The 26,061-nt window shown below is 42.2% G+C and overlaps 3 protein-coding genes across 5 annotated transcripts in view; all 3 read left to right on the plus strand.

The window, feature by feature from the left end:
- Positions 1 to 710: 710 nt before the first annotated feature.
- LOC143011246 (hippocampus abundant transcript 1 protein-like) lies at positions 711 to 6,986 on the plus strand. The gene is made up of 12 exons (XM_076164061.1): positions 711 to 791; positions 2,471 to 2,569; positions 2,788 to 2,850; positions 3,276 to 3,403; positions 3,568 to 3,682; positions 4,158 to 4,376; positions 4,575 to 4,688; positions 4,791 to 4,862; positions 4,970 to 5,082; positions 5,202 to 5,299; positions 5,404 to 5,567; positions 5,676 to 6,986. Exons 1-12 carry the CDS (start codon positions 720 to 722, stop codon positions 5,952 to 5,954), a joined length of 1,536 nt encoding a protein of 511 aa, XP_076020176.1. The 5' UTR covers positions 711 to 719; the 3' UTR covers positions 5,955 to 6,986.
- A 376-nt stretch (positions 6,987 to 7,362) lies between these two features.
- Positions 7,363 to 12,402, plus strand: LOC143011421 (uncharacterized). 2 transcript variants are annotated; one of them, XM_076164298.1, is made up of 7 exons: positions 7,363 to 7,461; positions 8,020 to 8,139; positions 8,530 to 8,898; positions 9,296 to 9,412; positions 9,631 to 10,200; positions 10,300 to 10,416; positions 10,587 to 12,402. In XM_076164298.1, exons 1-7 carry the CDS (start codon positions 7,380 to 7,382, stop codon positions 11,189 to 11,191), a joined length of 1,980 nt encoding a protein of 659 aa, XP_076020413.1. In that variant the 5' UTR covers positions 7,363 to 7,379; the 3' UTR covers positions 11,192 to 12,402. The 2 variants fall into 2 exon arrangements, with proteins under 2 accessions (XP_076020413.1, XP_076020414.1); XM_076164299.1 differs by having other exon boundaries at positions 8,797 to 8,898.
- A 712-nt stretch (positions 12,403 to 13,114) lies between these two features.
- The window catches only part of shroom3 (shroom family member 3), a 32,986-nt gene continuing 20,039 nt past the window's right edge, over positions 13,115 to 26,061 (plus strand). The window contains exons 1-2 of one of the 2 annotated variants that reach the window (XM_076163919.1): positions 13,115 to 13,677; positions 18,709 to 18,863. In XM_076163919.1, coding sequence (XP_076020034.1) covers positions 13,423 to 13,677; positions 18,709 to 18,863 — 410 coding nt within the window. In that variant the 5' untranslated portion in view covers positions 13,115 to 13,422. Of the gene's footprint in view, positions 13,678 to 18,708; positions 18,864 to 20,612; positions 20,947 to 26,061 lie in introns of those variants that run through there. The other variant, XM_076163921.1, reaches the window with a different exon arrangement.

Below are 26,061 nucleotides of genomic sequence, written 5' to 3' on the forward strand. Positions count from 1 at the left end.
GTCAATTCAGACCCAAACCTGATCAAGAGTCAGAGTAATATAAAGCCTTACTGGATCGAACCGAATCTAGCTGCTGCGTTAATTAGCCACACTTCCAAATTACGCAGGAAGTCGAGGAATAATTCACCTTTCACAAAAAAAGTCTTTTCAAACTCAAAAGCTTTTTTGGCCATTTATGGGTGTCCTTTTTGCAATATATGATTAAGAAACAGCTCAGCGCTAAATGTAGGGCCTGTCATAAATTATGATTGTGGTTGCTTGGTCTAGTTGTCAGTATGTTGATTTACACATAGACAAACAAACGAACAAATAGATATGAATAATCATATCCCTTTTGAGTAGGTGTCCAAGGAAATTAAATCATTATATCCATTGATGTATGTTGATGTATGTTGTATTTAAGTGGAAAAATATATATCTTGTGAGTATTGGCACGAGCGGTGCTTTTATTCAGAAAATACGTAACCGGAAGTTTTGTGCACGTTGCTGCAAACTTGATGCCAACAGCTCGTTTGTGTGTGTTTGTATGAGAGCCTACGATTTTCCTGGACTTACACTCTGTGGGTCCTGTAAACATTTTTAGTCTTAATAAATACGTTTAAATTTATTTGCCGCTTTCGCCGCTCCCGGCCCTATTTCGGGGCACCCTGGATGCCACGGAGGCACCGCAGGTCTGTACGCGGCATGGATGCTCGGTGAGGCCAGACAGGTGCGAACAGATGGCGGATCCGCCGGCGGGAACCGGCAGGGTGGTTCTGGTCAAGAAACTCATCATGAAGGACGGAGCCACGGTTCGTAAACACACACAGGCATTTAATCTCATTCATTGACACAGAAACCTCGATTATTGTGTTTGCGTGTATTTTTTTCATCAATATTTCCAAATGACTAAACAGACGAAATGGTTCAGGTCTTTTTATACAGGTTCAATATCCTTTCTACAACACCGTTAATACGTTCAATATCTGTAATAATGTAGAGGACACCGCGGATGGATCAGTAATAAATCGTCATTGGTGTAATTTTTTACCAATATATTATTTTCACAACGTAAACATCTAAGACGTGTTATGCTCAGACATGTCCAAATGTTAAACTGCTCAGAATGGAATCGTTTTCATGGACGATCCCAGCTTCTCTGGATGTGCGTGCGAACGTCGTCGTTATATAAAATCATAAATAAGCATTTCACAGCTGTCAAAATCACCGATTCATGTAGCGCAAATCAGGCCTGAATGGATCAAATGTTATTCTGTTAAAGCCTGTTTTTCATATTTTAATGGGGAATGTGTTTTAATGTCTGCTGAGAGCTCAAGTGAGGATGGTGAAGAGGACGATGATGATGATGGTGGTGATGATGCACTCAGGATGGAGCCGCTATCTGTTACATAACAGCTCTCACACACACAGAGGCTGCTGCACATTCAGCACACTGCTGCTGCTTTTACTGCCATGAATATTTAATTCATATGTCATAAATATTCATAGGTAGATTTAATTTATGTTTTATTCACTTGTTTATGTTTATTTGTGTCCGTATCAATCGGAGGACTTAAATGATTCCATTAGTCAAAGCTGAATCGATAGATAGATAGGGAGAGCTAGAGAGAGATAGATCGATAGATAGATCGATAGTGTGTGTTTTACGTGGTAATTATTTGTATATTCATTCAGACTTGTTTCATTTATACAAATTCATTGAAATATACATGATCACTAAACTGAAAATTCATTCAAATCGCAAGAGGCCAAATCTGGGTCGCACATGCTGGGGTCATGCTGGGTAACGTCTCTGCTTCTGTCGTTTTGCTGTGTGTGTGTGTTTCAGCAGAGGGAACATTCAGAAATAGGAGTCTATCTAATGATTTAAGGAACATTTTATATTTAAAAAAAAAAAGAGAGATTATGTGAACTGAATGGAAGATTTAGGAAAAATAAGAATTCTAAACTCAAAATAGATACTGGTAGATGTAAACAAGATGTAGGTGTAAGATGTGGTGGTAATAGATTCTTAAATGGTGAGATGAGAGGACAGCTCAAGGCTTATGTCCCGCAAGGAAGGGGGAAAGGATTCCACTTTCAAAACTACAACAATTAGTGTCCACAGTGTTCTTCAGCAGTTTTTGAATCCTTTCCTATCACACAGTTACAACAAAAAGCAACTGGCCACATACAGACTCATGACTGCACTCATGATGCGATGTAAAAGTATGTCAGTGGAAGCAGTCATTAGCTGAAATAAAGATACAAAATAGCCAGTGTGTGTGTAAGTGTGTTAGTGGGCTGATAAGTGTTCCAGTTTGATACTCGCTCCCTTTTAATCAGACAAAACAAACAACAGAACAAAGTTGAAGAATAGCAACAACTAAACCTGTGTGTGTGTGTGTGTGTGTGTGTGTGTGTGTGTGTGTGTGTGTGTGTGTGTGTGTGTGTGTGTGTGTGTGTGCGCGTGTGTGTGTGTGTGTCTCAGGTCCCACAGGGTATCGGCAGACCAAATGTGTATCACGCTGTGGTCGTGATCTTTCTGGAATTCTTCGCCTGGGGATTACTCACCACGCCCATGCTGACTGTGAGTACAGCACTTTGTGTGTCTGTGTGTGTCTGTGTGTGTCTGTGTGTGTCTGTGTGTGTGTGTGTGGACTGTACTTGTATAGTGGTTTAATGCAAAGCGCTTTACAATTACCACACATTCACCCATTCATACACTGATAGCAGGATACTCTCTCTCTCCGTCTCTCTCTGTCTCTCTTTGTCTCTCTCTCTCTCTCTCTCTCTCTGTCTGTCTAGGTTTTACATGAAACATTTCCTCAGCATACCTTCTTGATGAATGGGCTCATTCAGGGGGTGAAGGTAAGCATGTAAACCTGTAATCCAACACACACACGTATGTAGGGGTGGGAATCACAGAGTAACTCATGATATGATCAAATCACAACACCTTGACTCTTCGCTCTACTAGGTGACGTTATGAAGTAGTGATTCTGTTTAATCAAAGCGGTCACAGGAGTCCATTTAGAATGCCTGCATATAATAATTAGAATATCCGTATTTAGCAACCCTGTATCCATTATTCATTGGAAGAGGAAGTATTGAGCTTTACAGCCGTGTCAATGTATTTTCGCACCTCTAATCAGATGCATGACGGCTGCCACACGTTTCCTGCAGCCTCTATGAATAACGGCTCAGTAGCAGAAGGACAGCACAGCAGCGTTAAACTAGGATAACAAAATAATGAAGAAGTGTCGACAGTAACGACTCCCCCTCTTCCTTTCAAGGGTCTGCTGTCATTCATGTCTGCTCCTCTCATCGGCGCGTTGTCGGACGTGTGGGGCAGGCGGCCGTTCCTGTTGGTCACCGTGTTCTTCACCTGCGCGCCGATCCCTCTGATGAGGTTGAGCCCCTGGTAAGAGTCAGGGGTTTAGAACACACACATGTAGGCCTGAGCTCCATCTATGGTATGATTTTGTACGAACAGTAGTGTAAAGCGTCCATCACACGTTCCCAGACATAACTGCTTATTTATTCTGTAGCTCTATTGAGGTTCTGACCCGCCTGTTTCTCCTCCAGGTGGTACTTCGCCATGATCTCCATGTCCGGAGCGTTTTCGGTGACGTTCTCCGTTATCTTCGCCTACGTGGCCGACGTGACGGATGAGAGAGAGAGGAGTACAGCCTACGGCCTGGTGAGGACCCACGGGATTTATTCTGTCTAATAGCCAACATTGTTAAGTCCCTTAAGTCAATTCCTGACTTCAGGGATTCTAATTTACAATGCCCAAAGTTACCCAACATTTATTTTCCACAAGGAAAGGACATCCAGCATTGTTGGATTGAGGAAATGTGGGAAAATAAGAACTGCAAGAGCTTTGCAAGTCAATCCTTTCTCTATCTTTGAGCGTGAACACGAGCCAGAACCTGATGAACCCTCTAGTCTTCCTAGTGTCTGATAGGAACAGGAAGGACTTACAAATATCAGTGCATCTATTCTCAGACAAAATCGAGGAAGTCAGCTCAGCTCCAGTAGACTCAGTTACCTGTGATGAGGGTGTGAATGATACTGAGCAAGACTATTTAGCCAAGACAGTTCTGGGGTTGGATACATGAGGGCAGTATTGCCGTGTATAAGCTAATCGTAATGAATTTCCTCTGTTCTCTAAGGTGTCAGCCACCTTTGCGGCCAGCTTGGTGACCAGTCCGGCTATCGGAGCGTACCTGTCAGCCTGGTACGGAGACAACTTAGTGGTCCTGTTGGCCACTTTGATCGCTCTGGCCGACATCGCTTTCATCATGCTGGTCGTGCCCGAGTCTCTGCCCGACAAGATGAGGCTCAACCACTGGGGCACGCCTATCTCCTGGGAGCAGGCCGACCCCTTTGCTGTGAGTGACCAGTAATGGACTGGACATTCAGCCAGTGAACTATTCATTTAGGTTATTACAACTTCATGACACAGTTATGAATTAATATCAAGTAATTATGACTATGTTTTTCTATCTCTCTGCCTGTATCTGTCTGCCTCTCTCTCTCTCTCTCTCTCTCTCTCCCTCATTCTCTCTGTCTTCCTGTCTTCCCTGCAGTCTCTGAGGAAGGTTGGTCAGGACTCAACGGTCTTAATGATCTGTATCACTGTGTTCTTGTCGTACCTCCCTGAGGCTGGGCAGTACTCCAGCTTCTTCCTCTACCTGAGACAGGTGAGACACACTCCTGCTCACTGTACGGAATCAATGGAACTGTTGCTACTGGCACCGCTGTTACTTAGTGTTTGATGTAAATAAATATTTCTGTCCCTCCAGGTCGTAAATTTCTCCTCAACAACCATTGCTGTCTTCATCGGAGTGGTGGGAATTCTGTCCATTGTAGCACAGGTAACACACACACACACACACCTCTGTCTTCAAGCACCATGTTGCTTTTAATGATGACACATGACACAAGCCAATTCCTCTCTTTCTGTCTCTCTGTGTCTCTTCAGACTCTCCTGCTCACTCTGTTGATGAAGACTCTAGGTAATAAGAACACAGTCCTCTTGGGTCTGGGCTTCCAGATCCTTCAGCTGGCCTGGTACGGCTTTGGGTCAGAGCCATGGTAAGATCTGTATGCATGTGTCTGTGAGGGAGCGTGATGCCTCGCGATCATCTGCATGTGTGCGTAATGTTGTAGCTGAAAAAGTAGCAGCTGAGATGTGTGTGTATGTGTGTTCACAGGATGATGTGGGCAGCTGGTGCAGTGGCAGCAATGTCATCTATCACCTTCCCAGCAGTCTCTGCTCTGGTGTCACAGTCTGCTGATCCTGACAAACAAGGTGAGTCCTCTCCTCTCCTCTCCTCTCCTCATCCTCCTCTCCTCATCCTCCTCTCCTCTCCTCTCCTCTCCTCTCCTCTCTGACTTCGATATTTCCTGGTGCAGGTCTGGTGCAGGGAATGGTCACAGGGATCAGAGGTCTGTGTAACGGTCTGGGTCCAGCTCTCTACGGCTTCATCTTCTTCCTTTTCAATGTCGAACTCAACACCATGGACCCCATACAGGGAGACTACAGCATAGACCCCATACCTGTGAACAGTCCTACTGAGGTATCCATCTAATTGGTGTTGATGTTGATGAGCATGTGAATGGTATGAGCTCTCTCTCTCGCTCACTCTCTCTCTCTTCCTCCCTCTCCCTCTCTTGCTTCCTGACAGCGGGCTCTCATCCCCGGCCCTCCCTTCCTGTTGGGAGCGTGCACCGTGGTCGTTGCCTTCCTGGTTGCACTGTTCATCCCAGAGAAACCCTCCTCCTCCGCCTCCTCTTCCTCCTCCCAGCTGTCCATCAGCGACAAGCCTAATCCAGACAGCAAGGAGTCACTGTCCTCTTTGGCTGGGGTCCATATCAACACCCCCCTCCCGGGAAGTGACGAGGAAGCCCCGCCCACCACCAGCAATGAGGACTTTGAACCGTTGCTCCAGGACAGTGTTGTTTGATTTAAATGTGGAAGAACCATTGTCATTATCAGGGAGGCACTATCATCATATTTTCATTGGATGACATTTTGTGACAAAGGCTAAGGTTTTCTTTGCCACAAAGCGAGTCTAAGTATTAATTGATTGTCAAAAGACTTATGACTGGCAGAAGAAGCACCCATAGTGTTTCTTTGCCAGGACATACACTCTTTAAGATAAGAGGATAAGGACTCGTAACATCTCAAGAATGACCAATGACAATGTTGCTAGGCTTCATCATCTGATTAAGGGCGAGTGTGGGAGTTAGCCACAATGTCATTACGTCATTGAAACTATGGTTTGACAGAGCAGTGAACCAGTGGTGTTATTTTGTTGAGAGAGATTTCATGAGAGTGTTATATGATTCAAAGGGACGCGGTCAGTCATCTGCCCACATACAGTCTATCAGGCAGCTTTCCTATAGAGGAGAGTTGATGATGATGTATGAGGTTTTAGTATATGTGTAATGAAAAGATTATCAAACACTTTTAAACTTCAAGCTGTTGATTGTTTTTGTGAAACAAAGCTACATTTATCATTTTTGAAACAGTTTAATGCTAATGATTTATTTATATCAGTTATTGTACAAAGGAAACATGCTAGGACATTTCGCAGATTGAGAAAAAGTGCTTTTTTTTTACCATTTTGTTTTCTTCATCTTCTTGGGATGGATTTTCATTTTTTATTATCTTTATATATAAATATATATATACAGAGAGTTACATAACAAGGGACCGTGCAAAATAAGAGACCATGTTTTGACCAGGGATTAATTCTGGTCTGACACTAAAACAAAATTCAGGGTTTACTCACTGAAAAAGACTAGTCTTAGTCTTGGACCAACCTTAATCCTGGTTCAGGAAGTTTAAAACCCTGCCAGTGGCACCTAGAGGCTGCAGTGTTCACAACCAACATACAGTATATTTACACATTTGTACATTTTCTTCATCAGGTTTGTCCTTAATTTTGGTTTCTTAAACCCCTGATAGATACATTTACTTATTTGTTGTCTTGTCTGGAGGTTTGTTGTTGTTTATTGTTAATAAAAACAGAACAAACATCTACATCATCAGTGTCAACCTTTTTGTTTTACCTGATTGGTTGTACTTGTGTAATATTTCATTTTGTTTTATGAATACGTTCTTATACAGGTGAATGTGACTGTTTTTTATTTGTAGCTGATATTACTTTTTACTTTTTTTAAACAATTTTTATTTCTATATTTTATTTTTGTTTATATATATTTTTTCAAATGAGCAACGCCTCTTGTGTAATAAAAACAAACACTCGACAGTGACCTCTACTGGGCAATGCGGGCATCACTTCCGCGTCTTCGAGAATGGTCCAATCAGAGCGCGTGATGTGCGTCATGTGAGCTTTTCGAGGCACTTCGATACAACAACAAACATGGCGGACTCCCCGTTAAACTTCTCCGCGGAGAGACTCTGGACGGAAGAGAAGGAGCGAGCCCTCATCGCCTTTTTCTCCAGTAAGCCACACAATGAACAACACCCACCTTTCATTCCACCCTTATACTGCCTTTTAGTGTTGGCCGTGTTAGGCGACGCATCGTGCTAGGGCAACATTTGCGGCAACCGTTGCTCAACGACATCGACTAGCTAATAGCAACGGGCGACACAGATCACAGCAACTGGAGCGAAGTTTGGCCTTTTTATCACATTAACTACATTTAGAGTTTGTTTTTAAACTTGTCTTACAAACTTCACTTGAAAGAAAAAAGAAAGATTATAAAGCGTTCGGTTGTTTGTCGTTATTATCAGGTTTTTAGGTGCGAAGTGAAGGTAAAACCCACAAACTGACTTAGTTAGTTCCTACATTGTTGAAGATACATTACTGTTAAACAGAAGTAGTTATAGTAATGTAATGCATGTAATAAGTTTTAGGTTATGGTATTTTAGATCAAATTCATGCCCATGCTGTTATTGATATTGCAAAGAAGGGAAAAACATCAGTGACTTGGTTGATGATATTACTAATGCAATATATACATGCAAAAAACATGTTGTGTTTTTGTTTGTTTCCTCAGAGCACAGCTGTCTGTGGAACCACAAGTCAGAAAGCTACAAGAACAGACACCTGCGATTTCAAACGCTGGAACAACTGAGAATCCTTCTGTCGGCTCAACCCCCATCTGTTCCTTTCACAGGTAACACCTGAACGCAGCTTTTTTCAGTTTTATGATTTGTACACACTCCGATATGTAGATAAGTAGGTAACAGCAATCATGTTTATGTGTCTGTCAGATCATTTTAGGGGTGATTCTGCCTCCTTGTGGTCAGAAATTGGTCATTGCTGTGCTAAGATTCCTTTTTTTTCTTTTGTTGATAACAAAATGGTCAGAATGGCTCAAGATTTGATTCAGAAACAAATCTCCAGTAACAAACTTGTAAACTTTTGTATAAAAGCTGTAGCATAATGTGCTGACATCAAAGTGCTGTTGTAACTTGCTTAAATGATTGCAGTTTGCTTCAGCGAGCTCACTGTCCTCTACATCTTTGGGTGCCCCTTTCTATCTGATAGTGCTTTGTTTTTCCAGTGGAAGATGTAAAGAGTAAGTTCAAGAACCTTCGCACCACCTTCCAGCGTCAGAACAAACTAGTGAGGGCGAGCCATGCATGCGGGCCAGATAATGTCTTTGTGCCACAGTGGAAACACTATGAGCAGCTGATGTTCCTGCAGAGCTGCTGGGAAGAGGATGAGGTCTCAGGTGATCCGTCGTTATCACCGCTCATGCTTCCTCAGGTGGAGAATCAGCCCATCCTCCCTTCCCCAGGACTGATCATCTCCTTCCTTCCCACTTCAGCAACATCTTCCTCCTCCCTGTCCTCTTGCACGTCCTCTAACATAATGGTTAAATGTTACTGGACGGATGAGCGAGAACGTACAGTGATATACTTCTATTCTGGTAAGCAAAACATACATTTTCTTCATCCACAAGGAATTCCTTGTACAGCCATGTAAATCAGTTTTCTTGTGCCACCACCTAGGGGCCAATAGAGGAACTGCACCATGATAGACATTGGAAACTCAGTTTTATAATGTACTTTGGCTTAGTATTGTACTGTATACTTCTTTGTAAACTATAATTGTCTAATTGTTTTGAAAACAAATTGATTATGAATTTATATAAGATGAGCATTCATAAATGGCTTGGACACATACATTCAAAGAAAGACCCAACCGAACATAAATTAAAATGTAGGTAGTTTAATGGATGACAGTTGGCTTCTTCAAACCTCTGAACTAAGCACAGACATCAGTGCTGCCTTCTTTTAACCTGAGTTGTGTGTTGTTGTTCGCAGAGCACGGCTGCCTGTGGAATAAGAAATCTGAAAACCACAACAACCGTCAGCTCAGACTGAGGCTGCTCCACACTCTGAGGGCTCAGCTGTCCCATCAGTCACCAGTGGCCTTCACAGGTAAGTACAACACAGTTCTCCTCTCAGCAAGACACTGTTGCTGCCTTATGTGCTCAACTAGGCTCAAAATGTCGCTCAAAATGTCTCTCTCCCTCTCTTATAAATTTAGAAGCTCTTTGTCGCATCATGAATGTGGGATAAGAGGCTAAATATAAAATATGAACATTTGTATCATGTCACATTTGTAACATCATCAGCTGTCCTTTGTTTCTTTGCAGTGGAGGACATAAAGAGCAAATTCAAGAACCTCCGGACGGTCTTTAACCGCGAATACAAGGCGGTTCAGGCCAGCAGAGCAGCTGATAAACTCTACGTGTCCAAGTGGAAACACTACCACCAGCTGCTCTTCCTCTGTGAGGCCTGTAAGGAAGATGACGAACCCAATGAGGTACAGACACTGATGCCACAGCAGGAGGAGGAAGAAGATGAAGTTGGCTATGGAGCACCTCCAGTCACCTCCAGCAGCTTCACCTGCTGCTTCACCCAAACCGTCAAACCCGAGTTCCACACCACAACTCCTTCAAGTTCCAGTCAGATTGACACCAAAGATAACACCTCGGCTCCAAATGAGATCTTCCTCACATCATCTCCAGATATTCATAAACTGTCAAATCAAGTCAGCCTCCTTGCCTCATCATCAGAAACCAAACCCAGCGCCGGTGATCCAGGCTCCTCCCCTCAGAAGGTCTCTGCATCCAGTCCCGCTCAGCCTGACAGCAGATTGAGTGCTGACTTCCGCTGCCTTTGGACTGAGGCCAAAGTGCAGGAACTCATATCGTTTTACTCTGGTAGGTGAACATTACTACAGAGACACCTCATCCAAACTCACATGTACTTACACATGCTTGAAATTGAGAATTAAAAAAAATAATACATTTATTTTCCAGAACATAGCTTTCTGTGGAACCATAAGTCAGATCGCTATAGAAACCGGCTACTGAGAAGGACCATGTTGGAGACTCTGAGCAGTCAGCTGTCTGCTCATGCACCCGTCCCCTTCACAGGTAACTGCAAAGGTTTGACTCAAATACCAACAGCTGATCGATTCTGTAGATAGATACTGTATTCATGACATATTTCATGTGTAAAGGTCGGTAGTTTGCACCAGAGAATGAAAAAACTTCACTTTAATTTCTCGAGGCAACAGATTTGTTTTAATTCTTCCATTTTTCAGTTGAAGACATAAAGACCAAGTTCCGGAACCTTCGCACGATCTTCAAGCGTGAACACAAAGTGGTGAGCTCAAACAAAACTTGCGGCTCAGAGGATTTCTACCTACCCAAGTGGAAACATTACCGCGAGCTAATGTTCCTGTGCGACTCCTGTGACGAGGACGCCGAAGCTGAGAAGGTCCACCTCCACCAACCGCTGGAGGATGGCCTCCTCCGGCTGGGTAGCCAAGCTCTGCCTCCCTTGCTGTCCTACCACACCACCTCCTCCTCCACCACTACCCATGAAAGCCAAAGTGCCACTGACCCAAACATTGAAGCGCCACTCTCCCTGACTCCTCTTGACTCCCAGCATTCCACCCCCTGCTCCTCTATCTCCTCCTCCCCTGCAAGCAGGGGAGCATCGGGACGAAAGCGAGTCAGCTGCTCACCCACCGCCAGTGAACTGCCAGATTTCACAGGGACGTTGTGTTCACAGCCAGCCGTCTCGCCACACACTGGCTTCCTGAAGTACGTGGAGGAGTGTCTGAACGAAACGCCGCCAGACAAAGTGAAGAAACTGAAGAAAAGGATCATCGAGACCATCCACAGCATGTCTGATGACTTTTAATTTCATTCGCTAACTTAACCTCACAATTGAACACTCAGTAAGGCTTCAAGATGTGAGGAGACAACTTTTTCTCCTCCTGCCAATGATAGGTTTAACTCTCAGATGGCTGTTTGTGTCACTGAAGAGGGGCCAGCAGTGCAGAGCTCCACATTCTCCTGTTTGGAGAGACATTACTATCCTACCTGCTCCATCGCTCTCGGCAAAACCTCCATTCTTCAGGGTAGATTTGCTTAAATTCATCTGTGGATTTCTGCACCTTCCTTAACAGATGCCTACAAGACTCCAGAGAGCTCAAATTCTCTGATAGAAATCTCCCCAGGAAGTAACGGGTCAACATTCCGTATCCCTGCCAAGTCACACGAAGAGATATTTATAATAAGCTTCCAAAAGCCCCAAGAAAAGAATTGACGTGTGCGGCCTCGGAGGGGCACAAGAACAACTCCATTTCTGAAGGACTACATCGTGCGTTGGGTTCACCAGCCTGTTCTTAAGTCATCCCTACCTTAATATACTCACACATTAATATTCAGCTTACCAGAGAAGGATACACACGCATATGCTGTATGCGTAGATGCTGTAAGTGTGAAGGCTCTCCACAATTGGACATGTTTTGGTAGCATTATCAGTTGCTGCACAACCAGGTCGAATGTATTGTCCTGTACCTCAACACGTTATAACATCTATGCATATAAATAGGTTTGGTTGGTGGCTAAAGAAACCTGAGTAACCATAATTTGAAGCAATAAATAAGGAATTATGTTACTATCAACTATTATTGGCAATATTATCTGCATTTTTGTACATTTCCTGAAACTTAAGCACTTTTTTTTGTTGAAACTTGACACTGGAACTTCTGAGATTCAGAATAACAATATTTTCTAACTGCAGTTGTAAGTGTAAATTTGTCTTTGAAAACTTTTATTTGTACATTTTTACGTTTACCATGCAGAGGAATGAAAGTGTGTGTGTTCAACAGAGCAGTCTAATAGTTTAGCTCAGGTGTTTTTATTCTATTTTCCTCTCAAACTGAAGCAAATAAATGGCTGCTGAAAATCTGTCATCAACACAAAGCAACATGAAGTTCATTCCTGCCAGGACCAAATATTACAATTCATATGTTTTAATTAACATCCATCTATTGCAACATTTATCTTAAGCTGCCTCGCTCCTTACTGTCACGTTATTATTGAACACTAGATGTGGATTTTAGATCTCTGCTGTCACATTCTGAGCTTTGACCTCCAAACGCTCCTATGGACATACATATCAAATAATGTTTACTTGTGAAATGAAAGAGCTTCCCATTATCGATTCATTTATTTATCTAGTATAGTATAGTTACTAATTCCAGATTACAATTCTATGTTTACTCTTACTCCACAATTTTCCTGAGCTCACTTGTTAACAACTTTCCTTCTGGCTCCTCGCTGTTGTGGCAATAAGGCTGATGTCAAAGTAAATTTGAGGTGAGACAGACATGATAGTTGAGAAAAGAGAGAGAGAGAGAGACAGGCAGATACACAGACTCCTCTGTCTTCCATCTGTCTCACTCAAACCCTGTTACCTTTGACTCCTGGTTACTTGATACGCTCAACAACAACACTAGCAAATCACATTCCTCAGTCACAATACAGCATCAAGCAAGATGAAATCTGACAAACTTCAACTGATAACATGATTGAAAGACAGAGGGATGAGGGAAGGAAAGGCAAAGTTAAGAAAGGAAAGGTGGATGTAGTGACCGAGAGGAAACGCTCAGGAGACATGAAATCAGAGAGGAAAGGAAAAAGAATGGAGGAATCAGGGTGTAAAAAAACACAGGAAAGGACACAGGAAAGGACGTAAGGAAGGAAGAGTCCCTCTCTCTCTCTCCCTGTCAGTCTCTCTCTCTCTCTCTCTCTCTTCTCGCCCAGTGAGTCGCAGCAAATTCTATTGTGATGCTAAACTGGGTTTCGGGAGAGGAGAGAGAGACAGACAGACAGGCAGGCAGACAGACAGACGGAGAGGAGTCGGAAAGGAGACAGAGAGTCAGTCAGTCAAAGTGTGGACTTGTGCTTGTAGACATTTCAAACTGTTGTTCCTCGGGTCTCTTTCTTTCTCTTGACTTTGTTAACTCGTCTGCCTCAGTCTGGCGGTAGTTTGTGAGTGAGTTTTTGGTGTCGTCACATCGGAATGCACTTTGCAGGCGCAGCTCGGAGCAGCTCGCAAACCTCCTCCTCTCCGGGAAGTAAATGAATGAAACAAATGCTGTTTCGAAGAAGTCGCTCCCCGAATGTGGACTGGGGAGCGAGCAGGCCGGAGAGACCGCTCCCTGCCCCGGCATGCAGAGCGGCAACAGTCGGGCGGCGCGCGGAAGAGGAGGAGGAGGCGGCGGCGGCGGCGGCGGCGGCTCGGAGCTCGTGGAGGCCCGGCTGGATGGCGGAGCGCCGTGGGGCTTCACCCTCCAGGGAGGCCTGGAGCACGGGGAGCCGCTCATCATCTCCAAGGTTAGACCCGACACTCTGCTACTTTAGTGTTCTCCAACTCCAAAATGCTTACAATACTCCAGTTATCATGCTTATATTAATTATTATTATTAATATTCTTATCATATTCCCCTTGTATTCCTGTAATGTTAATACTAAATGTGATTCTATAATCATCATTATAAACCTGTAGTATTCCCTAATTAAAGGCTTATGGGAACATTCTCTAATGTTCCCATAAGCCTTTAATAGTCTTTCATATTCTTTAGAAATACAATATCACTGTAATCTCAACCATTTAATTAGATTGTTCCTGTAATCTTCAAATCCAATATTCTGCTCACATATTCAGTTGATTTAGCTATCCTTATCACCTTTTAAGTCATATATATTGTTGCCAGTAGCTTCTGGATGATTCTGTCTCTTATCTTCCTGGTAGAAGGGTTGATTGATACATTGTAAACCCAGGAAGCATAACAATCCCCATCATATCACCAGTATCTAAAGCTAAAGTGTTTGTAAGTGAAAGGACCTTAAGTGTGATGTTATTTATGTGTTTCAACGTATTGGGTGTTTAGACTTGAACCATGAAAACTTGGTCTTGAGTTAAAGTCCCTTTTAAAGCAGAACTTGAACTTGATTAGCCTGCCTGAGACTCTACTGCCCCCCAAACTTCATTTGAGGCATAAAAGACAAGTGGTGGGCTCCTTCTCACAGAGCACACTGTCACAACAATGCTGTGGGTATATTATTGTAGTTTCCTAGTAAAACAAATTCCTCCACAGCTGAACCTAATGACCTCTGCTGAACAGGTTCCAACTAAAGCTTCCTTCATGTTTTGAAGGAGGTGAAAGCTGAAAATTGCCAGCAAATACATAATCCTTGCAGGTTGGTGTAGTTGGTCCTCTGAAACTGAGCTCAAATGACAAAACACCTCAGGAATTCTATTACTTACCAGCTCACTTATGTGTGTATCAGGCTCAGAATGTATCAAACAACCCATATGACTCTACTTTGTTTCATTCTGCAGATTATACAGCAGATAGATGGAATGTCATCCTTTTGACAGACAAGCAAATAGGTCATAAAAAGAGATGTGCCCCGTCTTATTAACCTATTCAAATCAGCTGGGAGTTCCAGGTTTCATGTAACATGCAACCATGAAACACATTTCCTTTCTGCTGATTTGCTTCTTACTTTGCTTCTCTTTTCATCATAAGAGGAATATTATGTCCTGCAATGGCACAAAAGTTGACTATAACAAGAGTCAAGAGTTCTGTTGTGTTATTCTAAGTGTAGAACAGTGATGTATCTTGTCCTGTTTTGATAGACAGTAGAGTACAGTGGCAAATTGAAGCAAAGCTGTCCCTGTGATGAATGAAGTCTACACACCATTCAGTCAGCAAATCTGTTATTGCCTCCAGCGTTTGTTGATTGGCTTCTCATCTCTTCATCACAGCTCAACTTGTGGTGACTGAGATGTGCCCACATGTTGCCTGTATTACCACTCCATGAGCTGAATGTCTTCTTCGTCCTTGAACATTTTCCAGCATGTCGGCTGGAGTCTGGGTCTAAGATCAAGCTACATAAATAGCTACAAATATGCAACCTTTTTAAAAATAAACTATCTGAGTGGTTAGTCAATGTTGTTTCCCACGTCTAATGTCTGCACAATATGACGAGGCCTACACAGTATGGGACTGCAGCATGTGAGAGAACGTCATTCTTTTTGTAATTGATAATTGCATGATGAAATAGAAAAACTACTGCAGACAGGACAGATATAGAGACTTGTGGAAGGATTCTGATTGTGAACACTGCTTATGAGATCACTGTGAGAATATTTGGTGTTCTGTTGTGTGTTTTGATGAGGGGAGGTCTGTTGTTTCAGTCATGGTATGAGCGGGCTGAAATATTCTGTTTGCATATCAACATCTGCACGATAATGAATCTCAGCTGGAATACCGGGGACAACCAGGAACACACACACACACACACACACTGGTAAGAAGTTAGAGTTATTCTGCTGGCCTTATTTGGAGATATTGACTGGTAAAAAAGACGTGTGTGCTGTTTGACGAAGCAGAGGAATGGTTTACTTTTGAACCTTTCCTATTCCTGTCTTATTCAACAATTCATTCAACATTTGTGTTGTTTTGACCACATTAATGTATAGATAGTGGAGTCTGTTTTTGTTTGTTCAGCTTCTGTAGTGACACAAGTACATCATACGTATACATTAATACAAAATACAGATTTCACACAGGATTAAAGACAAACATATGTACATACAAAAGTTTAAAATCCAAGTAGGAGGCTAATGGCGTCTGTGTGTCTGTGTCCACACAATTGCTTTGCCTGTAGCTACATGTTTAGGTTTCCCTTTTAGTTGTCAAAGGTACCACATTGTCTCAGTGTAAGGTAGTGTGTTCCATACTCCCAAAGCTTTAACTGAGAAGGTCATCTGGCCAAACCTAGTGGACCTGAACCGGCCTGAATCCCCCTGGTAGATGGTGGTGTGAGTTACATATGTATGTATGCCGGGCTTTATGGTTACTCTCACATTTAAAAGTTATTCAGGGGTTGATCTCACTTCAGGATAATCCTGAGACATGACAGAAAATTTACAGGTGCAGCTCAATGAATCAGAATCTGGTTGTCTTCCCAATGATTGTGTCGCCTACTGAACCAGACTGAGAGACAATTAAAGGCTCAGGAAACCTCAGCAGGTGATTTGAGTTAATGAGCTGATTAGAGTGAGACACCCTGAGGCTACAATATTCTAATTATCTGAGATACTGAACTTAGGGTTTTCATGAGCTGTAAGCCATAATCATCAAAATTAAAACAAATAAAGGCTTGAAATATTTCACTTTTGTGTGTAATGAATCTATAATATATGAGAGTTTCACTTTTTAAGTTGAATTACTGAAATAAATGAACTTTTCCACGATATTCTAATTTATTGAGCTGCACCTGTATGTCATCTATCTAAAAACGTCTATTTCACTTCAATACAGTTGTCAACATTCAGCATTGGTAAATTCTGTTTCCATTTTCACACTTAACGTCTGTGTTGTGAAGAGTTTACCAACCCACAACAAATACTTAGAATTGACGGCAAAAGTTAACAATAGGGAATCCAATGGTGGTCAGTACTCCCTTATGGAACTTGATCATAATGCACAAAATTCTGCCAATTATTTTAAACAAACACTCAATTTCACTGTATTTTGATGAACCATATCTATTAACTGCTACTGAAGGAAGACGCAAGGAGATGCATTCATCATCAAACTTGACATTGTGTAGTCTGACACAGGTAATGGCACTCGTGTTTCATTATATCCGTCTGACAGTGTGACATTCATTGACCTTTTAAGTTTTCTGTTATCGTACGTTGGGAGGAAGCTGTGAATCAAGTCCAACTTGACGTATAAAGGCTCAGTGGGGTCTGAACTCACAACAGAGTTAGATTTAATGTTAATGTACAAACATCATCAGTTCAGAATCAATACAAAAGAGTAATTTATTCAGTTTTGAACAGTCAGAAACCTGGATCTAGAGGCAATTTAATAATGATTGGTTTAGTTCAGTGGTTCTCAAACTTTTTCTTTTGCGCCCCCCTTTTAAAGATCAGATGGTAATCACGCGCCGCACACTTGCGGTGAAAATCACGGACAACATGTTTTTGCTTTTAGATTTTATTTTCCGGCACCAGTTTTGCGTGTGCGGGCGCCAGGAACGTCACGGACAACACGTTTTTGCTTTTAGATTATTTCCGGCCACCGGGACCATCGTCCCAATACACCAGTGAATCCGACACAGCGTGTGCAAACTGTGAATCAGAGCTGCAACTACGAAAACCTTTTTTCAGTCAGAAATCAGTCAGAAGCAAACAGTTCAGTCCACCCATGAAGCAGCTGTGAAGACATAGAGATAACTAGGTTTAGAGTCAGAGCCAATGTGACCTTCTAGGCATAACACACAGTTATTGACAGACACACTGGCACTCTGAGAGAACTGCACACACTGACAGATTGTGAGGAGGCATCACAAGCAGCACAGATAAAGCAGTTGGTCGATGTTGATATAAATAGGTGTGCGTGCGTGCGTGTTGTCATGGGTTTTGCACACACAGACACAAACAGACACAGACATGTCAGACACCACCTGTGCTTATATTCAACCCAATTATTGATAATAAACAATGTGCTGACCATTAATTCTACAAATAATTGTGTTAAATCTGCAACAGATACAAATGTGGTCTATGTAAAGTCAGGTCAAGTCAAGTCAATTTTATTTATATAGCCCAATATCACATACAATGTCTAGGGCTTTACAGACTCACAATTATAATGAATTCTCCTGCAATGCCAAAGATAGCAATCAATGGATCTGGTTGAGGTTTTTCAAAATTATCCAGGCGTGCTCCCATCAGCTAAATTCTTCAACGGTGTGATTTGAGAGGCTGACCTGGGCATCGCAGACACTAGGGAGACATCAGGTGTGTTTATCACTGGACATGTCGGTGACTCCAAAACATGTGGTGTACATCATGTTGGTTGGTTGGGGATTTCTCCTGTTGGAAGGTTGTGTAGTGAGTGTCCTTCTGTTGCAGATCAGTGACGTTAAGTCAAAACCTTGATGATTTCAAGACACCGGAATGCAAGACAACACTGTCCTGCACTGTGACTTGTACAGTGCGCTAATTGACAAACTGGTTTAGGAGGCATTAAGGGGACGTCCTTAAATTATTTAAGCATGACATTCATTCTTAATTTCATGCAAACCTTCATCATGCTTAAAATTCTGAGGTATTTGAAAAACTGAAAGGGGACATTTTATGTACTTTTCCTCCACTGTTTCTGGGCCTTTATGCAACATTTTGTATTAGCATAACATTCCACAGTAATTTGTGCACTTTTTAATTGTGTGAGGAGCAACAGTTTAAAATGACTTCAATTTGTTATCTAAGATCACTAACCGAGCAAGCGGTTACTTATTATGAGAGAGGTATAAATTGTGCTTGTGTCTCTGTGTGTGTAGGTAGAGGAGGGTGGAAAGGCACACTGTTTGGAGCGCCCTCTGCTGGTTGGAGATGAGCTCATCACCATTAACGACATTGGGCTGACCGGATACAGACAAGAAGCCATCGCTCTGGTCAAAGGGTCATATAAAACTCTGCAGCTTACCGTGCAAAGGTAGGTGTGTGTGTGTGTGTGTGTGTGTGTGTGTGTGTGTGTGTGTGTGTGTGTGTGTGTGTGTGTGTGTGTGTGTGTGTGTGTGTGTGTGTGTGTGTAGCTGTGGTTAATGGGTAATGTTCAGCAGGAAACAAGGAAACATACAACTTAGTTAATCACTAAAATTAGTTAATCATTATTGCTAAAGAAACTATTTTCCGTTTCCTTCAAATTTATTGATTGTTATCGTTGTGATAAAATATGAAACATTATTGGAAAAAGGCAAATATTTGGTATTTTTTATTTTAATTGCTTAACCTAATAAAATTTAAAAAAATCCTCTGTTTGAATCTTCCCTCTCTAATTTCTCATACTTACTAATACTTTTAATACTTTTTTAATTTGGCAAAAATAAATGTGTTTTATTGTTTATTGATGATTTTTAACTATCCATATCTTTTATCTGCTCAAGGGATCAATCTATTAGTTGATTGTGAAGGAATACATAACAGGAGACAGGCGGAGAACATGCAACACACATGTGGTGGCCCAGTCCAGGGGCATGGTGCACATCAAGGGTCACATAGAGGACTCCTATTTATCTGTGCCATCTACTATAAGGAACACCTTGATAGTTCTTTAATAACCATTTGTCCAAGGCCGTTTCTATGGCCAAAATACAAATGATTCTGGATCCCTCCAATACAGACCCCAGCAGGTGGTACACATCACCTCAAAGCCCTCTGGTTTGTCAGTTTGATGCATTGCCAGTAAAAAGTATTTGTATTTAGGATTGGGGCGTGTCTGCCAGCATGGCTTCTGTTGCTACTGCAGCTTTTATTTACTGGAAGACGCGCAAGAGGCATGACACATTGCAGGACTTTAGACTTTAACACTCTCCATAGCTGCACACGGCCAGAGTAGCAGGCCACAGGGCCTTGTGGGAAGGTGTGCCATTGAGAGAATTTGTGAGAAAGTTTCCTCCAGAAGCCCAGAGAGCAGCCAGATGTGTTAAGGTTTGATCAGATGATTGAAAAATGCAAGAAGGCGACTGCTCTCAGGTCAGTTTTTATAACAAGTACAAGTCTGGAGCTGAAGTGTTATCACATGTATGTTGTAGTTTAAGCAAGGAAATCAGTTGATCTTAGTTTTCTTGTGGTGGTTATGTGTAGTGGAGCTTTGTTTGATTAAATCAGCTGATATCAGTGTTATGCTATTCAACAACTTAAGAAATCCTTTCGCAACTGGCTCAAACACCAGAATGACTACTTGTCAACCACCTACTAAAATGCTCGCAACAATCTAGCTACTACCTAGAAACACCCCAGCAACCACTTAATAGTCTCTTAGTACCTGGACTAGACAAACCAACAACCTAGCAACAACCATGACAATGTTAGAATGTAAAGACAGTATGTTAGGCTAGCTGTGTCCTGGACAGTAAAGACGCAACCAACCAATGTTCTCCTCGTAATAGGAAGGAGAACAAGATGGAAATCAAAGTTGACTGATCTCACTGTGGCATCCACACAATGTGAGTCCACATTTTGTGCGTTAGTGTGTGCGGGTGCCTACTTGATTGTGTCTATTCAGGGAGTATCTCTCTCTGTCTCCCTCTATCTGTCCCTTGCTTTCTCTCTCGCTCTCTGCATGCGTGAGTGTAGCGTCGGCAGGTGTTGAATGTGCTCTGTGTGTGTGTGTGTGTGTGTGTGTGTGTGTGTGTGTGTATGTGTGTGTGTGTGTTTGAGAGAGAGAGAGGGTTTAGATGGTTCATTGTGTTAGTATGTGTTTGTGTGTATGTGTGTGTCCTTCACCCTCTGTGTGTTAATTAGACAAAAGGTGTGTGACATTGACGCCAAACACACCTGTCAAACCCCAACTCACCACACCTGTCTGTCCGACTGCCTGCCTGCCTGCCATTCTGTCCATCTGCTCTGCTCCTCATTGGTGCGTTTAGCCCTGAGGGGATGATTGGCTAAGAACAGGGAAGCAAACAGACAGAAAGAGAGACAATCGAGCAGAAGTACAGACTGCCAGAGAGAACCGTGCCTGTAGTATGTCCACAACACATTGAGATTTAATGATGGAGCTGCTCAACAGAACTGTAAGTATGTGTGTGTGTGTGTTAGAGAGAGAGAGAGCTGACTTAGTCTTGTTATGTATGCGTATGCGTATGCGTGTGTGCTGTATGTGTATTTTGAGACTCTGCAGACTATGCTTTTATGGGTCAAAAATTAGGGTAGAAAGGGGTTCAAAATTGGAAATGGTCTGGAATCCGGATGTAGTTCTGGTGTCTATAGTAGAGCTCGACATGAATGTTCAAACAGAACAGGACCCGAATGTCCATCAGGCTTGTTTGCGTTGACTCTTTCATGCTCAGGTTCTGTGATGAAGCTTAGCAGTGCAACCATTGCAATTGTAAGAGAATGGACGCGTGTCTTGTGAGACGAACTGATCATGATGGAAAAGTCACTGCTGAAAAAGATTTGAGCTCCCTCCAGTTGCCTTGAGAGGTCAGGTTAGTCCAACGCAAATTCGCCAGTGCTGCAATAGGTTCCTCAAAATATTATGGTATGTTAGGACTCGGACAGCAGTCTTTGGTTACATGTTAGGGTCAGGTGGTCTAAGACATCAGGCACGATTCAAGCCTAAGTGTACATGAGGTTCCTAGGAGTTTGCTTAGAATGTTCATACAGGTTTAGACAGCAGAGGGATGGGGATGTAAATGTGAGAGCTCGCTGTCCGAAGGTGTACACTGCTTCTCACTCATTGTATGGTGGGACATTGCTTGGAACAAGGGATCTAGAAAAACCCTTCAGCTTGGCCATGTGTCTTGACCCAACAACCTGTAACCGAGGTATGATGCCAACCGAGCCAAGGAGGTTGAGTAGTTGCTTGAGCCGATTCTAGGGTGTCTTATAAAGGACTAGAAGCCCCCTGAAGGTTAGTGAAAAGATGGTGGTCATGGTTACTTTTTTCTTCCTCTATGGTGTTGATCGTGGGTCTTTGTTTGTTTTATTTGCATGTAGGAGCCTGAATATTCTCATGTCAAATACCAGCTCTGTTTTGACTGCTCTGGCTCAAAAATGTGGAGTTAAGAGGATTCAGGATGAAAACTGACAAACACACCATCTTCCTCAGTGCTGCTTTGAGTGCTTATTTTTATTGTAACTTCTTTAAAGTGAAACCTGACACTGGCTGTAGTCATGAGTGAGGACAGACCATTACCTATAACTCCTGTGAGTATGTGTTGTATGTACAGAATGTAATTTTGTTTACGGCTGTGTGAATGTGTGCGTCCTGGCTTTAATGTCACTTATACCTCCTCTTGCATCCTGCAGCTGTTTTTTAGTGTTTTGTCATTTAATCCTCAGGTTGCATGGTGGTGAGCTCACATTACACAAGGAGGGGTTTTTTGTGCTCGGGGAAAGGAAAATAACAAAAATTACAAACAGCTTTCACTAGAATGAAGAAATTGTGTCGCACATGTAGATGCACAAAATGAACCAATGCTGGGAATGAAGAGAGTTATCCTATGTTGGTTTGTAAACATAAAGGTGGATTCTGAGTCTGACCTGTAATACAGCGAGCAGGTCTGTATTCTTTTAGTGAAGTAATATACTAATACTACTAATAATGATAATAATTGTTTGAGCTGAGCAACAACATTAAATAGACCAGAGTAGAATAGCAATGTAGTTAGTTAGTAGTGTCACATGTCATTGTGACGCAGGTTTAAATGGTCTGATGGTATGATGATGTCATAGCAGTTGGAGGATTGGAGAATCTCTTTGGATAGAATCCTCCAGCATCATTGGCAGAAGTGGGACAAGTTGAATGGAGATAATGTAGAAGGTCCGGAAGTATTTGGGCCAAGTGTGAAAAGGCTGTTAGAGTGTGGTTCTACAGCAAAATCATGGGGTCATACGAATCAAAAGTGACATATTATTGAGAGCAGCACATTGCTAAAAGGTGGTGAATGTGTCCTCAGACTCAGGCTATGACTCAGCACTGTCGAGCAGGTTTGGTAGCCGTCTCCTTCTCTTCCTCTGCTCTGATTGTTCTTGTTATTTGCATGTGTTTTGTTTGCATGTCAAAGACACAATGCAAAACTGACCAAGAAAACAAAACCATTTCACCACGTGTTCTGCCCCTCTGGTACAACTTTGCCTAAAACACAAACATGATTTCACTACCCAAATGATCAAAAAAAAGAGAGACAAACCTTAAGTTTTGATTAATTAAGTATGAAATAGCTGCACTTGTTTTCTTTACATCATTGTGGGACTTGAAATATATTCACATATCAATACAGCTATTAGTCCAGAGCAAATATTACTTAATTAATTTACTTCCGCTAACTTAGTTCCTCATGTAAGATTGACTGTGGGCACCGGGTGCTCTTGTGATCAGTCTATGTAGAATCTGTTTTAGATCAATCAATGGATTGGTTGACTATTATTGGGTTCAGAACTCGCTCAGATCACAGCCACTGGACACAGACCATCTCCTTAAAAAGGTCACTCTTTCATTATTTCAGTCCACACCCACACCAACCTGCACAAATGAGACATGCTATGGGGAGAAATGTACTCATTGTCAAAAAAAACAACACATGTGGGGATGTTGGATGTGATTCTTTGTCTTCAACCCATTCATGTCTGAGTCTCTCTCTCTTTGGTCGTTTGTTATTCAGTGACATGATCACACAGACTAAATGAATGTTTGAGTTTCTGCTTAAAAAGGGGGAAATAGAAACCATCACAATACAATTTGGACTCCTAGAAAACATGTGTGTGTTTTAATTTCAGGCACATTGTGCTCATTTTATGTACTATCATCAAAGGTTTGTAATTTCTGGTAGATGAAGAGTAATCTTTACCAGACGCACTCTCTCTCACTCTCTCTCTCTCTCTCTGTCTCTCTCTCTCACTCTCTCTCTCTCTCTCTCTCTCACAAACACACACACACACACACACACACACACACACACACACAGTTATAGTGAAACCCGTTGGGCTGGTTGCAGGAATGCTCGGCAGCCACAAACAGGCTGAAATAATGTGAACAGGCAGGACAGAGGTTGCCACATTCCTCTTTTCATCTGATTAGACAAGCTGCACTTCACCCACTTCAACTGGGAATCGTGCGTGTCCTCAAAGTTAACTCAGCTATTAATGATAGATTTCATAGGATGCAACAAGCCCAAATTCTGACTTGTAATGGTTTTTACATACAGAACAAAACCAAAACTTATGCTGTGTGTATCTAATTTGGTTTCACACACCCACCTAGAATTTCAGGTTTTCCAGGTTTTTTGTGTTGGTAAAAAAAAATTATGCCGGGATAAAAAGAAACTATAAAAAGTTGCATTTTATCAAGTCTTTCTCTTAAGTCCTGTAAGTTTGTGCTGTCAGATTATTTCAATCATTACAAATCCTCTGGTTTCTGGAAATGTAGTCAGATCACTCCATCACAATCAGTGGATTTAAGGAAATTCTTTCACCCATATTTGGTCACGTCTTCACAGTTCCTGTGTAAACAACAAACAAGCCTTCAAAAATAGTTTGTTGTCTCCAGATTGGCCAGATATGTATGTAATGTTTTTTGTGTGTGACCATTGTGATTCTTTTTCACAAGCCAATGTTTGTTGCTTTGCCTAGTTAGAGGGCAGATGCCAGTTCAAGCTAAAGTCTATGAAGGGTAAAATCACAGAAGTGATTGCAGCCTCCAAAGGGTTAATTAATTGGCATTAAGTAAGTCGTTTATGAATATGCAGCAGTGGAATGTTCTCCTGTTATGATAGAAATTCAGGTGTGTTCCAGTGCACGCGTGTGCACACACGTATGTCCGTGTATAACTGTGTGTGTGTGTGTGTGTGCGCGTGTGTGTGTGTGTGTGTGTGTGTGTGTGTGTGTGTGTGTGTGTGTGTGTGTGCTCCTCGTTCATCTCTCTTTAAGTGGATTCCTCCTGCTGGAGGGTGGGAGTAAAAATAACAGGTCATTCTTGACAGTAGAGCTACAAAGAGAAACACAGTGACCAGGCTGCAGCTAAGAAACTTGGTCAGAAGTTGTATTTAAAATCCTCAAACGTATAATCAGAATTGAAACCACTTCAACACAAGCAGACTACCTGGGGTTTTTTTTAAATACATTTTTGTGTTGTTTTGATTAATCTAAAATGTAATTGTGATAAAAGCAGATGAGCAAAGGGACTTCCAGATTCCCTGAGATAAACACCCTCCCTTAAACCGTCCACTGAGTGCTGATGTAGCACTGTGTAAATGTAAGGAAGGGATAGGAAGGAGGATAGTTGCTATGCTTGCCCAGAGGAAGTCAATATTGTTGGAGAAAGCTATACTTTCTATGTTTGCACTCGTGGTTGGGAATGAATGAATGAATCAAACTAAATTTTTATTCAATTCAATCAATTCAATCTTATATCATCTAAATCTCACTAGTTCACATAGTCAATAGAGTAATATATTAATGCAAAAATAAAATGTGTAGCAGGATCACCAAACTCCCGGGCAGACACAGGGGAAGTGAATCAGACGTATGGGGGAGACACAGGGCGGGCGGCCCGGAGTGACGCCAAACCAGGGGTTCCAAACACCGGAGCTGAGATTATTTCTGTAATGTTTCAGGAAATAGATCTCAAAATCTGTATTGCTGAAGCGATGTCCTCATATGACCTGTGGTGGCAATCTGTTATAGATTAATAACAATAGATTACTTGGAAAAAGTCAAGAGCGGAGAGCTGCTCAGCAGACTTTCTACATTGATAGCGTGCCGGCGTAGATAACATGTGAGGACAAATTGTTAAGATAGATGAGTCGCACATTGTTTAGACAAAGGAACAGTGGACTGTTGAGATATGCTGATGTCAGGTTACAGTGACAGACTGAGCTATTCATAATGCTGAAATACTTAAAGATTGTGGAAGTGGTTTGTGACCCTGTTAGGATTGCATAAAAAGTCTGATAGTCATAGTAGTAAGATAATCACAGCAGAGTGAGGATGTTTCATGAGAGGGCAAAAGAGATTTTCCCACTACAGACCCAAGTCTCAACGCAGCTGGTGGTCTTTCTCACAGCTGACACAGCTGGAGGAGACCAATAGAGGAGAACAAAAACAGCTCACGGTTTCTTTTCAGCATTTTGGCCAGACTAACAAAGAGCCATAACTCTATTGACCCATGTGGCCCCATAGATCTCAGG

Source organism: Genypterus blacodes, unplaced genomic scaffold (genome assembly GCF_046128005.1).
Source record: "Genypterus blacodes isolate CSIRO-AG114 ecotype Tasmania unplaced genomic scaffold, CSIRO-AGI_Gbla_v1 ptg000133l_1, whole genome shotgun sequence".
NCBI classification, from domain to species: Eukaryota; Metazoa; Chordata; class Actinopteri; order Ophidiiformes; family Ophidiidae; genus Genypterus; species Genypterus blacodes.

What these genes read in the sequence shown, in the direction of transcription:
- LOC143011246 (XM_076164061.1), top strand. Translation starts at nt 720, where the DNA reads ATGGCGGATCCGCCGGCGGGAACCGGCAGGGTGGTTCTGGTCAAGAAA. An exon ending in CTGATGAGGTTGAGCCCCTG is followed by an intron (nt 3,404 to 3,567) that starts GTAAGAGTCAGG and finishes TTTCTCCTCCAG; the next exon opens with GTGGTACTTCGCCATGATCT. An exon ending in GGCTTTGGGTCAGAGCCATG is followed by an intron (nt 5,083 to 5,201) that starts GTAAGATCTGTA and finishes GTGTGTTCACAG; the next exon opens with GATGATGTGGGCAGCTGGTG.
- LOC143011421 (XM_076164298.1), top strand. Translation starts at nt 7,380, where the DNA reads ATGGCGGACTCCCCGTTAAACTTCTCCGCGGAGAGACTCTGGACGGAA. An exon ending in AGTGATATACTTCTATTCTG is followed by an intron (nt 8,899 to 9,295) that starts GTAAGCAAAACA and finishes TGTTGTTCGCAG; the next exon opens with AGCACGGCTGCCTGTGGAAT. An exon ending in ACTCATATCGTTTTACTCTG is followed by an intron (nt 10,201 to 10,299) that starts GTAGGTGAACAT and finishes TTTATTTTCCAG; the next exon opens with AACATAGCTTTCTGTGGAAC.